At 32.5% G+C, this 15,766-nt stretch overlaps 1 protein-coding gene across 1 annotated transcript; it reads right to left on the bottom strand.

The window, feature by feature from the left end:
• Positions 1-568: 568 nt before the first annotated feature.
• LOC128207739 (calmodulin-A-like) lies at positions 569-8,005 on the bottom strand. The gene is made up of 6 exons (XM_052910854.1): positions 7,884-8,005; positions 7,221-7,413; positions 5,130-5,273; positions 3,725-3,868; positions 1,284-1,382; positions 569-857 (listed from the first exon to the last, which is right to left on the bottom strand). Exons 1-6 carry the CDS (start codon positions 7,887-7,889, stop codon positions 730-732), a joined length of 714 nt encoding a protein of 237 aa, XP_052766814.1. The 5' UTR covers positions 7,890-8,005; the 3' UTR covers positions 569-729.
• Between the last annotated feature and the right edge of the window lie 7,761 nt (positions 8,006-15,766).

Raw genomic sequence — 15,766 nt, 5'->3', positions numbered from 1 at the left:
GTATTCGACTCTATATAATATATATAAAAATATACTCCTATCATTTAGATTAAAAATGTTTTTTCCAAGCCTTTTCCTTTTTATTGGTACAGTTTGTAGCACAAGTACGTCATATTACATTATTGCTGTATCTAAGCTATACCATGAGAGGTGCGTTAATTTGTATGCAGATTTCATCATCTAATAATGGTAAAATTATTATTATGAAAACCAATAACAGTTTAACACTAAACGGTCTTGATCTGATCAATTTATGTTTTCTGATGTTAATAATTGCCAAGGCGGTACCTAGCAATCCTTGATAACATTATCTAGTTTTTTTATATAGTGTATATGCACTGTGCTGTTTGTGGAGTTTTGTGCTGTTGTTCCATGTTTCTTGTTTGAGATTTTTTTAGTTTTTGTGTTCAATGTCCTTGGCGTTTACCCTGTGCCCTTAAACGGGGTTTATGTTTAATCTTTTGGCTACTGAGCTTGTTTCTGTAGCTTTTCACATAAGTATTTATTTTATTACATTTTTGCAACATTGTACTAGTAATTTGTTGATATAATGCCATCTTTACAAAATACAAACCAGACAGTGTAATGTTTGATTGTAAGATAAGAAGAAGCTGTAAAGCCTTAGACAGGACATAAAATTGAGCTTACAAGGTGTGACAAGACAAGATATAATGAAAGCTTTTACACAGACAAGACAATAGTCATTGTAAAAGTAAAATGTTCATGATTTTAATGCAAACTAGGCCGGGTTGTCTCCCTTGGAAGAACACCACCCGTTTCTTCGGTAGTCGATGTTCCAGACGCTTGCCTTCTTTCAGATTCCGGCTTTTCATCTCCCATCCAAATATGGACGAACTCTACAAAAATAAATAATAAATGTTATAATCTATATCTGACAGTGGCATGAAGAATAATTTTGTAGGTTAATGGGATTTTTTGGTCAAAGGCTTAAAAAGCTCTCAATGGTAAAGAATATCAATGCTTATACAGTTAAGGCTAATTAAAACGTTATGAATATTAATGTCATGTAATTACACTGATATACTATGAAAAGGCAATACAAATACTTCGCAAGCTAGTTTTGAGAAGCGAAAAAAGATCGTTGCCCAGTAAATTACGTTTTGATAAAATTTTATAAAAACCTTGTGAGTTAAGGAATTCCCTTGGTTGTACTCGCTTTTTGTTGTTTTCTAAAGTAAATTTACTGCGTTTTTAAGTCACTCAGAGTATATTACTTTTCCTAGATTGATCTTAATCATGAGAACCACTGATCCTTCACTCACCTTCATAATCTAAATACCCGTCGTTGTTTTCATCAACTTCCCGCAGCATATTTTCCAATTCTGCGTTAGTCATTTTTCCACCAAGGGATTCAACAACAACTGTAATGAATTAGTAATACTATTTAAAGGAATGAACGGCATAAAGTATTACAAGAAAGCAATAGCGATTATGCTCAAGATAAAAGAACTAACGGACAATATGAAATACAATTAAAACAAATAACTAAAATAATCGAAACATAGAAAGATGTTAATTCGTTCCAACATCTCTAAAGAAAACATCACATTTACATCGATTCTGAAAAGAGCGGCCTAATGAGTCAACATTTCGGGGGGGGGGGGGTCAAACCCTCAGGGCGGCCGCAAGGATACAGTGGCTATCCTGCTTGCCTTTAAGTGTTCTTTTCCGCCGATGAATTGAAAAACAATGACTTATTATGCAGTAATGCGCAAAAAGTTGCTTCCATTATCTATTTATAAGCAAAAGAAAACATCGGTCGGAATAGCTTGTTTGGTTTATGATAAAAACATATGTTATGCGTTATTACTCTTACTCTCTATGCATGTGAAACGTTGTTCCAGGTGATGAATAATATTGGGAAAGGCATATCGCGATGGATCACGAAATTTCATAAGCGTATCACAATATAACGTTTAAACAAATAAAAATAGATAATGCGTGACAATAAATCTAGTGTTCATGTGTGTATAATCGCTTTTGATAACCTGTTGTAGCACCCTCACTATCAAACCGCGTCTTATTCACTAAGCCGTTCTATCGTATAGTTACAAAGTCAAAACAACCACGTCCGATGATACAAGTTTTATTGTTAGCAATTATTTGTTTCTTAGTTCCAATTAATTTGATCTATTAAAGAAGAGCAAAGCTGACTCTGAGATCTTAAGCTGGCAGACTGCCTGATCTCGGTCCGTAGACCTTAAACCCAGTTACATTCTCGACTATCCTAACGAGAAGCAGACTCCAAAAGTCCAAAACGATATCTCTTAAGCTCTGGATAAGTGTTTTTATATTTCGCAATTGACCCAAATTGCAGTTGACCATTCAGAAGTGTTTCCTAATTTTTCTTAATAGTTTAATGATATCAGGTGATACATTTGACCTCACGTGACCACTCTCAAAGTATCTTACTGGCTATCGCCACAAAAAGGAGCTTGTCAATCAATATATCTAGTTATGTCAAAATGGACTAGACCAAACCCCTTTGATAGGATTTTAGTAAACAAGGTAATTAAGCTCATCTCTGGACAGTAATTAAATTAGCCATTAGCGGTTGACCTTGGCCGTTGCTGATAGATCTTCGACGGCACCAAGTAATATATGAGTTTATCAGAAAGCAGATCATTTGATAATTATCGATACGTACAATTTCTGTTCCGTATCGCAGTATTTCGTTTTATCGAAAATATCGCACATTCCTATATGTTATCACGTATATTCTAGCGAAGAATGATCCAACTAATGTTGAAATGACACTTGAAAATCAATTCTACAATTATTGCTTTTAAAACAGTCTACAGTCTACGGTTGGAGGAAACATGCACGTTTGCGCATGCGTGAAAGAACTAAAGGAAATTCCTTTCACCATTGTCTGTTAACAGGGAATGCAAATCCTATACATAGGGTAAATTTCTTTACTTTCATTTAATGTGTGTAATAATAAGTGTTATCTCATCACAGTACTTTGTTTTCTATTTGCTTCCGTCCATATTTAAGAAATACAACACACCACTGAGGGCCATATGTCACTATAAGGACCGGCCAGTCAGCCAACGAAGGTGTATATAGATCTAGACGTAAGCCGAAGTCCATTCACATTCACCCGACAGCTATAATGTCATATGGCCCGAAGTCGTGTGTTATATTCCTTATATTATACCGATCATTTCATATTACTATTCAATATTTTGAAAGCGCTATTGATGTATTTCATTAAACAAAGCGATAAATGTCCACTTGTGACAAATGTTCGTCGTTGTGAAAATCGCAATTCGTACTCACCATTTTATGACGTAAGCGGTCCATATTATATGACGTCAACGGTCCATATTATTTTTGGAGAGGTCAGGACCGGCCAAAAATATGATATTGACCGCTGCCGTCATAAAACTGGGTTTTTCATTAAAATACACTGATATATGGACCGATCGACTTTATATGTACACATAAAGGACACATTTATGTAAGGTATAATATTGTATTATATGACTTGCTTACAGTGTGTATATGATGTGTACACGTTGTTTCTCCAGTACAATGTCGTTTGGGCCCTTGCCTTGTGTCTCTTAATCGGGTCTATGTTACTGGACTTGTCTCTGCATTTTCTTTGTACTTTTGCTATGTATGTGTTAAAATGTGTCTTATTGATCTTATTCAGCATAAATGTTGATTATCTTGATACTGAGCTAATTTTTTTCTGTACCTCTAATTTCCTCCGAACTGACTTTTCCGTCACCGTTTTTGTCGAAAACTGCAAAGGCCTCTTTCAGTTCCGTCTCTGGATCACCTGCTTGTAGTTTTTCGGCTACCATTCGAGAAAACTCGTAGAATTCCACTGTACCATTGCCTTAAACATAAAAATACTCAATTTTATAGCTTTTGTTATTATTTTTGAAATTGTAAATAATCTTGGTCAAGAGTGTTATTAATATCATTTTCTAATTATTCTTGTTACAAAAAAGAATCGCATCGACTTGTCGTATTGTTAAGTAGTACATCTCTATGCAATAATGCCGAAAGTATTCTAAATCAGTAGTTTGGCTATTATCGTTACGTTAGTTCAGCTTTAAAACTAAACGGTCGAAGCAAGAAACTGAAATCTAATTTATTTACAAAAATGATGGCAGCTTAAAGCTATTGTCTCAGGAGGCAAAGTTATGCGCTATCTGATTATCCACGCCTGAAGTCTTGGTTATAGTCTATGAGTTATGTTACTGTTTGTTAGTTCCATCACTGACATTTATATCGAATATAAATTAAAGGACACAAAGGTTTCATTTCTTAAAACATGAATCTGCATGATGTATTTCAATGTTATTAAAATATTTGCTGATTACATCTTTCCGAAAAGAAATAATAATGGTAAACTATTTTTGTAATGTCACAATCTTTTCGGAATGCTCTATATTTTTAAATGATTAACCTAAAAGCAATTATTAATCACTCTCGTTGGCTCAATGATAGACGAGAGTGTGTCCAGATTGCAACACAATTTTCGGGGCAAAATATTGAAATAAGTGTGCTGATTCATCAGTTATTAAATAATTATGCATGTACATAATACCACATTAAAACAATCTGTGATACAAGTTATCGCAATATGATATATAGCACTCCCCTTGCCTTGATGGTAAGCGAGAGTGCAACACAAATATTTGATTTGTACAGAGAATACGTTAATTGTATTATGTCCTCATTGCATACAATATTGGATAACATTATCACCACATTTGACATTTTTACAAATACATTCGCCTTTAGAATATCAGTAAAATCAGAGAGACCTTTTATTAATGAGGGTTAAGGCACATTGTCGATGAACTATTGCTTTTCATGCCGTGCTTCGTACCACACTCATCTCCCTAAAGCTCACACCTGCCACACTCGTATTGGTTTAACTTGTTGTACTCTGCAGGGTCAAAGCTAAAGCTAAGCTAAGCTTAAACAAACTCGAATGTACTTTTTTACATAATCAGATCAAATGTGTGTGGCTCGCTTTGTCATTTACAACCCTTGTTATCAAGCATTTTATTCGTAAGCGATTTAAAGCGGATAAACTTAAAGTCCACGCATGCGTAGAAAACTAGTATATCCATGAATATACGAACCGTCCTTGTCGATTTGTGTGATGAGTTCTACAATTTCACTATGGGTGCACTCTACTCCCATCTGTCGCATTGCCGTCTCCAGCTCCCCAACGTCAAGAGAACCACTTTTGTCCTGGTCCAGCACCGTAAACACATCCCGGATAGCTGATGTTAACATAACAAGTCAAAGTTAGCATGGAATCATAAATATATATTTTTATTTGACAATTGGAACCACATTGGCATTATGGGTCCGGTTCTTTATCCACAGTGTAAGGTTTATTATCGTTTAAGGGATTATTGAATTTTTCTTTAAGGATTAAACAGTCTTAATCAAACCGAGGCTGCTAATTTTATTTAATGGAGGTATTTTGTGCTTCCAATGTATCTTTCTTCACGAATATATTTTCTTTATGACACAAAGAACAAACACCACCAATGTACAAACACACACGAATAACACAAGACAACCCATGAAGTTAACCACAGTAAACACACAGCTGAAATCACTGAGGGTTGAAACCGGCATTTGACAGCTAAGCTTGCACGTGTCACCACATTTTCGACAAAACATTCAAACACAGCAATCACAAACGAGAAGGGATCAAAATTATCACAATTATTACCCTACGGAATATTGTTCTACATATCAAATGTAGCAACTTATCAACTTATCGTTTGATCTTTCGGTTGGTATTACTCAAGTTTCTTGAGTTTTGCCAATATTGCTAAAGTGCGATGTATCTTGACTTGTTATTATGCGCCAGATCAACCAATTAACCTACAATTTCTTTTATTTCATTTCTATAAACAAAGTTAGATACAAAATAACAATTGTTTTCTTCCAAAAGTTTTTGAATTCGACATTCGTTTTGTTTAGTATTGAGGAAGCATATTCGATGCAATTCGACAAAACCGACCGAACGAGGTTTTCAATCCAAATAACTTGTGGCGTTGTCTTTAAAAGATGCACTCTTACTAATAAATAATATTTACAAAAATTATTGATATTGTTTTAATATTTCAAAAAAGATGAATAAATGTCAAAAACAATTGTTCTAATGAAGGATACCGAGTTTAATTTGAAAAAAATGAGCATATAACACGGTATTTCTTCCTTATGGGACTAAAGTAGACTACAGTAAATCTTTTAGCATTCACCAATCATTTAATATGTTTGCGCTTTTTGCTATTAAATACACCGTTACAATCTTGTTATCAGTAATATATATTTTCCATAAATGTATTATGCAGTGAGTTGTTGAAAGATTATCAGTCAAAATTGATGTTTGTTCTACATCGTTATGTATTGTTTTGAATAAGAGTGTCACTTTAACCATCTGGCCCAAATTTCTCGAAGATTCTTAAGCATAACGCACTCAAGAATCCATTCAGCAAAATAACTTACTTAAATATGATTTTACAAAACAAAAAGTAGTTTATCTTATATATCTCACATAGTATTTCCTTTAAAAGTCTCAAAACAAAAAAAAAGAGAATATTACACAATAAATACAAAATAAAATATAACGTGTTGAGCTTGATCTTGTTATAAAGCACTTTAGATTGTTTAAGAAAATGGTACCAGAAACCCCGCTCTGCACGGGTAGTACCGGTAGATAACACAGAAGAAGTGAAAAAAATCTCGAAGAAAGATACCGGCACAGAAAACAATTAAACAGCAGTCTCGTGTTGAAAGTTACTGTTCATTGACTGCATGATTGGTGTGCAACACCGTAACAATATCTCGTGATGGCTAAAACGGTGTTTGATTTCGAATCGCTAATTGATTCAACTGATTAGGTGATCCCGAAGGACCAACATACAAATAACTTTTATCCTTTTCGCTGTTAAGGCCAGTCGAACACTGTGCCGTTTCGACATGACTGTAATTATGGACGCCATAAACAAGAAAATTTTCCGTGCCAATAAACAAAACGTTTCATGTGTTATAATTAATTCATTTACATCGTTTAAAAACGAACATTGAATCAATATTCAAATACAATATGTCTGCTAGAAAAGATGCATTATGATCACGTGATCGTCTATTAGATTTACGGATGAAATTTATTACGGATTGTGTTGTTTTATCAAACAAGTAAGGTTAACCTTTAACTGTGTCCTCATTTAGATCCAATTCTGTTCTCTGTGTTTCAGTGAGGCAATAGTGTGGATCCAAGTCTTCTTCTCCATCGTCGTTTTCAACGTTGGTTTCCTTATCTACTATTTCGTCTATTTCATCAGATGGTACACAGAGTCTGTCTTTGGTTTCATCGGTTTTATTCTCTGCCTGTCCCAGAGGCTACCAAAAATAATTTAAGGTTTAATCCTTAATATAACATTAACATAACAAAAGTTTACAGTTGTCATTATATTCAAAGTGATTTTTTTGATTTTTTATGACTATGATTATTATTATTATTATTATTATTATTATTATTATTATTATTATTATCATCATTTTTATTATTATTATTATTATTATTATTATTATTATTATTTTTATTATTATTATTATCATCATCATCATCATCATCATCATCATCATCATCATCATCATCATTATTATTATTATTATTATTATTATTATTATTATTATTATTATTATTATTATTATTATTATCATTATTATTATTGTTTTTATTATTATTATTATTATTATTATTATTATTATTATTATTATTATTATTATTATTATTATTATTATCATTATTATTATTATTATTGCATATATGTAAATCCAGATATAGTATAGAATATTTCAAAACATACCTCCATATTCAAATTAATCCTTTCAAAGCTTGATTATTTTTTACATGGGAACAGATTCCCATAAATAAACAAAATGTGATTTCAATGTATATAAATGTTAATGACATGAAAACAAATGACCTATATGCTTAAATATCTAAAAACAAATACCCATTGGATTTCTTACAAATTTTGTTTAGTCATCATATTAAAGAAGGAGGTAAAATTACAAATATGGTAGTACAGTACCATTGTTTGTTAAAACTGGCATCGATAAGCTTTTGGTGTAGAAATGAGATAGAGTTACAGAATTCGTGATGGAATTATATTAACGTGAACTAGTATTGTTAAAGGAAACACAATCATTGAGGGTACTTTAACTAGTGTTATTGATTTCTACGACTTAACAATCAAAACAGTGTTTCATTCATTTTGCAAGATATTGATCTCGTTTTTTAAATAATTAAATTGTATCAATTAAGCAGTCATTGATTTATTGCTGAAACGCATTGGCCCAGTAAGTATTTGAAAACAGTCGCATCAATTTATCAAATAAATAAACAAATAGTAAAACATGAATAAATATATAAATATAAAAAATAAAAAATAAAATAATGGAACGCATAAATAAATGAACAACGAACAAACGACGAACGATTTAACGAACGAACGAACGTATAAATGATTGACAGAATGAATGAACGAACGAATGGAACGAACGGATGGAACGGACGGGCAATCAAATTTTTTTTTATCAAATATGCACAAGAGATATATAAAATATAAATAATATTAAAAACATTGCACATGAAAAACTTTTTAATTCTGACTATTGAATACATTTGGTTACGTATTGCGTGTCACTAGACGTAGTAAATGAGATATAATAGATCTATCCATTGTCCGCAAAACAAGTTATCAGACATTGCTTTTGTAAAGCATTAACAAAATGATTCATCCTTGTATGTGTCATTAACCATGCAGCAATTGCAAAAGAACTTTGATACCGTACATTAATTCATTTCAAGAAAATTGCGTTATTATAATAAGGTGTTTTGAAATAGAAATTAATGGCCTAGAAATAGTTCCCGATACAGTAATAAAACAAAAGCATGGGTATCAGGGGAGATATATATCTTGAATGGCTTTGTGATAAATTGAAACAAAACACACACAAAGGAACCTTTCTAATACCTCAATGGCAATGGTTTTGTGTAAAAATAAAGTGCTTAAAATCCTTTAGAATAAAAAGCCGATAACTAAAAGCAGCCTCTATTTACATTGTCACACTGTCTGCAGTCATGCATATGTCGTCTTAATAATAATGGGTAATCGATATGCACGTATTTTTAGGCATTACTGAAATTAGATATTTCAAAACGGATTAAAACGGTGAACGAGATAGAGAAAGGCAAGGGCAACGTGACCATTCTATCAAAATGTCACGAACTACTGACAACAGCTTTAACTATCATAGCGTTGTAACAGCATTTACAGACGATTATGAACATATTGAGCTTAGCGAGATGGTTGCGGTGGATGAACACGAGTTTCATGAGAACATTGACACTTTGCACGGGGTGTGGAAGAGAGTTCGTGAGGTCGGCAAGGAGTTCATGTTAACGACCACACTTCACGGCTGTAGATATATTGCAGGATCAACGCTAATAATTCGCAAGTATGTTATTAAATATCAGTTGAGTTAATTTATGTTATTTTATAATTTGATATATGAGTGAGATGTCAAAGATTTGATATGAGTTTGTGTTTCTGTGTTTGTATCTGCAATTTTATTAAATCAGATTAATACACTATATGCATTTAAAATGGATTTTCTTGAATGTGAGTATAATACATCAAATGCATTGTAGCTGCGATGGCCATGTAGACTATTTAAAACATTATATGCATTATTGCTGGGTCGACGACGTAGTTTTGTTTAATACATAACATGCATTCTAGCTTTGTTGTCCATGTAAACTAGTTTAATACCTAACATACATTTAAGCTGGATAGTCCAAGTAGGTTAGTCTTCTACATCACATACATTTAAGCTGGATTGAACATGTATGCTTTTCTAAAACATCACATGCATTTTAGCTGGATTTTCCGTGTAGGTCAGTTGAATTCATTTAATGTAGTCTCGCTATTTTAGTTCCTCCAGATTATTTTGTTACATTACATGCATTCTAGCTATTTCTGTTCCTCTAGACTATTATTTAAAATTATTATGTTACATTAAATGCATTAGAACGGGGTTTATTCATGCCATTTCCACTGCATATTGAACGCCACGAACCGAAGACTGAGACTCAATGTTTCATGTGTTCCTTGACATACTGACCCTTCTAAGCAAAATCCTCAAATCCTATTGATTAATATCAACATCTATTTCGATTGCTTTTGTGCCCTGTGTTGTGCTTGTTAGTTTGTATGTATGACCGCTTGTCATTTGACATTTGAACTCTGTGTCAATGTCTTAATAGGGGTTGTGGCATTAAGTGTGTCCCTGTAGTTCCTATTAGCTTGTCAGAAAATCACTATGATGCTAATTACGTTTTAGTTGTTTACTGTTTTTCTTAATTAAAAATGAATTTTACAGACACTTTTCTAATAATCAGTTAATTTACATATTATCTATCAGCAGGAAATACCCTTTTTAATGATTGCATTATTATGTGAGCTCAACAGGCATCAAAATTTAGCATCATTGTTAATGGATCCATCAGAAAGTAAGACTCCTAAAATTTTATACAGAACACTTATTTGGTTTTTAAGAAGATAAGAACTCTAAACATATCCTCCAGACTAGTTATATAACTGTCCAAATTTAATATATTTTAAACGTTATCAATGAAATGCCCGGGATGAGTTCTTCGTCTGCAACCACAACAGTCAAAAAAAGTATGCTGTTTAAAGAGTCCGTCTTCGATTTATTACCGAAGTTTAATAAGGTGATTAGTTCAATCAAATACTTCTACAAACCTGTTTCCAGAGTAATGTTTTGACAGTGCTTCGTCAGACGGCCGTATTGTGAAAAGGTTTGTCGAAGTGTTTTAAAAAAACTAAACTCTCAATCAAACTCTGGTAAAAGACCGAAGGCGGGATCCCGTGAGCGGCGTAGACTGTGCTTTGTTTCGTTTAAAATGGTGAAGAAATAGTTAAGTTATCTTGTTTAAAGTCTTCTTTCGAAGTTCGAAGCAAAATAGTGCCTTCCGACGGAGCATTTATGACTAAATGTATCACGTGGTATACAAACACACTGTATTTTGTGACATTTATCAGTTTGGACAAATCGTGAATCTCGACGGCTGCTTATCAAATTTTCTCAAAAATGATAAATGTGCTCCAAACCCTTAACGTAAACAAATATTTTTGCTTACTTCATCAATCAGAAACGGCTGCTCATCATTGGAACAATAAAATATAACATTGATGAACTTGCTCTGTTAGCAAAATATGTTTGCATAGGTTTATTCGTTTATGTGGAACTTAAAGCAGCCGACTGCATTTAACGTCAACGTAGAGTTGTTCAAATAGTTTTGTGTTGCGGTTGCAAAAATTCGCACCCTTCTTTGTTCACGTACTAAAGAGCGCTTGAAGTGATACAAAACATATTCTTAATTTATATTGACATACTTATTTTTAATTTAGTTCAATACTCAAAATTCAGAATTAACGAGATAACGAGGCTCTTTTTGTAGGACTTTTTATTTAAATAGCTTGTTTGCATTTTTTTGATGCCTCCAACCAAAATCTGCTTCTGGTTCATTGCTTTAAGGGATTTCATTGTAAAAAGCAATTGAAACATCTTAAAGAAATCGCTAAAGTGTAAGTTTTCTATGACTTGCCAAATGCAATTTATTGCAATGCAATGCCTGGTACAACTCCTATTCCTGATAATTACCAGTCGGAGATTCTGCTTCACTGCAGAAAATTAACGAGCAAATAATTATCGATGTTGAACAATGGCCATCGAAATGATTAGCTTACCCAGTGGAAAAGGATATTCGCCTACTTTTGTCTGAATTTTTTTACTTAATAATAAATGATTTGGAAAATAATGTTACAGAACATCAAGCAATCAATGAAAAGTATTCCAATTATTAAAAGTTTCGTAAGCATATATAAATAAGTCAGCAATATGGACGAAGTCGATTATTCCTTTTGTCACGAAAATATGAAAAAAATGCTGGTAAGTAATGAATATCATGAACTGTCAACCTGCAATGAAATATAGCGAAAATGCTTACAAACTTTATATTGTCATTAACTCTTTAAACAACCGAGTGTTCTTCCTCTGAACACTAAATATATTGGACGGGAAAGCGATCGAATCTGTACACATCTTATTTGTCTGCTGAAAAAATCAAACACCATTGCTAGTTTCACACGAGAAATGCTTAAGTATTATTTCATTACATCAATGTTCTAACCGATCTTTGTTTTAGGAAATCACATCCAAATAATACATTGGTAACATTCTTTCGTAGCTGTACTTTTCCCATTGAAATCGGTTGAAACTGCCAATTATGAGTATTTATCTTTTTTAAAGCGTCGTTTACTGCAACCCCAAAATCACAATTTCAAGCATTACACATAATTACTTGCGCATATTAAGGGTTAAAGCATGTTTATATATCTATCAGTATGTTAATACTTACATATGTGTTGTATATTTGACATCAAAATAAAGGTGTTGCATAACATTTACCAGATTCTTTTATGATAACAAATTATAGCCACAGACGTCAGTGCTCAGCATTTTGGTAGAGGTAAGTGCTTAAATATGTTTGTGATATAAAAAAAAATGAATCAAACACATCATCCGTCTTAATCTTATTAGATTATTCACATTTTAAACGGGAAGGTTTTTCCCTACAGGCAAGAATCACAGTTAATGATATAAACAATTAGACGATGCATATGCTGCAATATCTACATCGCAGATGTTAGAAATACGTTCGAAATTGAATTTGGAAGTATATTCTTGAAACATGTTTGAGCGCTCGAACAAACTACCACCACTGAACATTTGTGTAATCGCTTGAATCAATCACTCGAATTCAAACCGGTCATATTCGCATAATTTTGTTTGAACGCTCGAATAATTTTGCCTGTTCAGACCCATTATATAAGATAGTCTTTCTGTGTCAGGGTTTTCAATGTTCGAGCGCTCAAACAAGTACAAATTTCTAAATCGCGCAGAAATGGAAATTTAAAGATAATTCTTTATGTGATTAGTTGAATTTAAGGCCTATAATACGATACTAAGGCACTAGAAAGACATATCCCATTTAACGATATATTCATTTCAATATGGAAATGCCTTCTTTATCTAATCTATCCTATATGATACTTGATTCAGGCATAAATTGTTTCGCAAAATTAACGATTCTATGAAATATCAATTGTAATTAAAAATAAATTAATAAAATTTGCGTGCAAATGATGGATCAATAACAAAATGGCCTAACGACTTTGTCTTGCCTTATGCCTCTTTAAAATATTTTTTTGAATTTTAGACTTCTGGGCTTGTCCTTGTTGTTTCCATTGTATAATTGACGATTTGATTATTAATTTTAATTCAACATAGTGAAATGCTTAACAAAAATAGCCATGTTCAATTCACGATGAAATGCTCTTAAATGGGCTCAAACGCTGTAATATTACCTGTAAGATATCTCCATACCTATCACGGAAATAATACGCGTGTATCTTCACCTCTACTTCACCTGTTTGATAAGTTAACGTTGTCAGTCATGTTTAATTGTACAATGAACAAGATTAAACTTGGTTGGAAATCTTCAAACTGTTTATATTTATATTTTGCACCGACAACTACAATACTAGAATCCCTTGTATGGTTATCAAAGCAACATAATTCAAGCCATGTGTTCAATATTATTGAAGCCAGACAATATTGTGAACCAATACATAGAGCAAGTATCCTTTCGCAGAAACTTATAAGTCAAATATTTATGACATAAATATATTTAAAGCTTCATGGACAAGCCGGGCAGTCATATCTCCATACTATTCAATATGATGCCAGATACATACAATGATACAATGATAACTACAGGGACAAGCCCATTAATACAAACACCACAGATAGACTAAAATACAAACACCACAGATAGACCACACACTCATGTCATGTATTTTTATATTCCTTCCAGAATTTAATTATATACTTGGTTATTACGAAGAGATGTTTTTTGGTCAGCCATATACTCTTTGCTCTGAATATATGTCATAGTATGAAAAAGCTATTCATCCTCAAAGCGTACAATATAGGTTGCTGCAAACCAAAAAAAGAATGTTAATACATTATCGTTGTAAATTGCAATAAAAGCCAAACAATGCATATAATAAAGGTACAGATAAAAGATAATAGCGATTAATTAGCTGGTGCATTTGATGTCACGTAGCTATTATTAAAAAATATAACGGCTAATATTTCTTTGTACCTAATTAATGTTGTTGTTGTTGTTGTTGTTGTTGTTGTTGTTGTTGTTGTTGTTGTTTTTATTTTATTTATTTTTATTAAAGTTAAATAGTTAAACATGATAATGCTTAAAAATAATAAAAAAATCATGTTCTGCATCAACCTTTAATGTGCGCCTAACAGGTGTAAACTAAATCAATATAACAGTGTACTTCTTTCGCTGTAGCGTATCTTTCTCATGTGTGTATCTCGTACGAATATCTTAAAAATGATAAACGGTTATTTAATTATCGTTTCGATGGAATATTTATCGCAACCAGTTATCATAGTAAGCAGAATCCGCCGAAAGCAACAAAATATGACGAGCAAGAAGCATTAAATCGCATAAAATAAAAACACTGCCTTCTGTCTAAGTGTAAACCCGTTACAGATAAAACACTGAGAGGTTATACGTATTTTACCAGTCTGTTTTGAAAAGCACTCCATATGTCAATAACCTTCTTTGAATTTGCCTGGTGCTATCATATTCTCAGTAATATTTTTAACGATTTATTAAGTAACATCCTATGGGAAATAAAAAAACTGTGATTATTTGTAAAGATTTATAATTAACATTCAGTCTATAATTCGTATTCGAGATGAATAACAGCTTAAGGGATCATGTTTTTGTAATGCGAGGTTATTTAAACCGAATTCTCTGACATAAATTCAGTAGCTAAGATTTAATGATGCTTGACTTAATTCCACCAGATCCGTATGACCATTAACTAAACCATCCACAGCATCTATGTTTGACCGACCTATGCCCGTTGTCCATTCGGCATCCCTTAGTGTAACACACAACCCGATGACTGTAGATGAAAAAGTAACTCGAAACATATCGATTTGGGTGTAGAAAGGATATTAAAGATAAAACTACTTGCTGGGCTCAGATATTTTGCTGAATTATATTTCTTGGATTCTGAACCTTAAATTGTTGCAAAACAAGTTCACACTTTGAACTCACTTGCAATCAAAATAATTGTATGTCTTAATACAAAAATATCAACTGGCAAATAATTATTTGAACCTATTTTAGTTTAAATTTAGCCTTAAAAACTTTACAATAACGTAACTAGCGCTATTTGGCAAAAAAAGATACTATTTTTTTGGTCATATTTATTAATAATTATTACCAATAACAGCTAATATTTGAGGGTCGGATTTTCCTTCTCGTGCCGGAATCACGTAATTAATACTTTTAACGCTGTAACAAGCATACACAAGATATTTCTAAACAATCTGAATTTATGTTTGTGTTGCTTAGAAAATCAGTTTTAACCTCTCAATCCTCGAAATGTATTAGTTCAGACGTGTTCCAATGTTAAGATAGAGATTCAGGTGAAAAGTTCATAATACAAACGATTTGCGTTATTGAGAAAGCTATATCAAACACTCCCTTCTCCTTGATATC

Source organism: Mya arenaria, chromosome 11, assembly GCF_026914265.1.
Source record: "Mya arenaria isolate MELC-2E11 chromosome 11, ASM2691426v1".
Lineage (NCBI taxonomy): Eukaryota > Metazoa > Mollusca > Bivalvia > Myida > Myidae > Mya > Mya arenaria.
Note: the sequence above shows the minus strand (reverse complement) of the source record. Positions and strands in the feature narration are given on the sequence as shown.

Excerpts from the sequence above, each read along its gene's own strand:
- LOC128207739 (XM_052910854.1), bottom strand. Across the intron at positions 5,274-7,220 it reads AAATGAGGACACAGTTAAAG|CTATCCGGGATGTGTTTACG; the intron begins GTTAACCTTACT and ends TGTTAACATCAG. Across the intron at positions 1,383-3,724 it reads CAGTTCGGAGGAAATTAGAG|TTGTTGTTGAATCCCTTGGT; the intron begins GTACAGAAAAAA and ends AATTCATTACAG.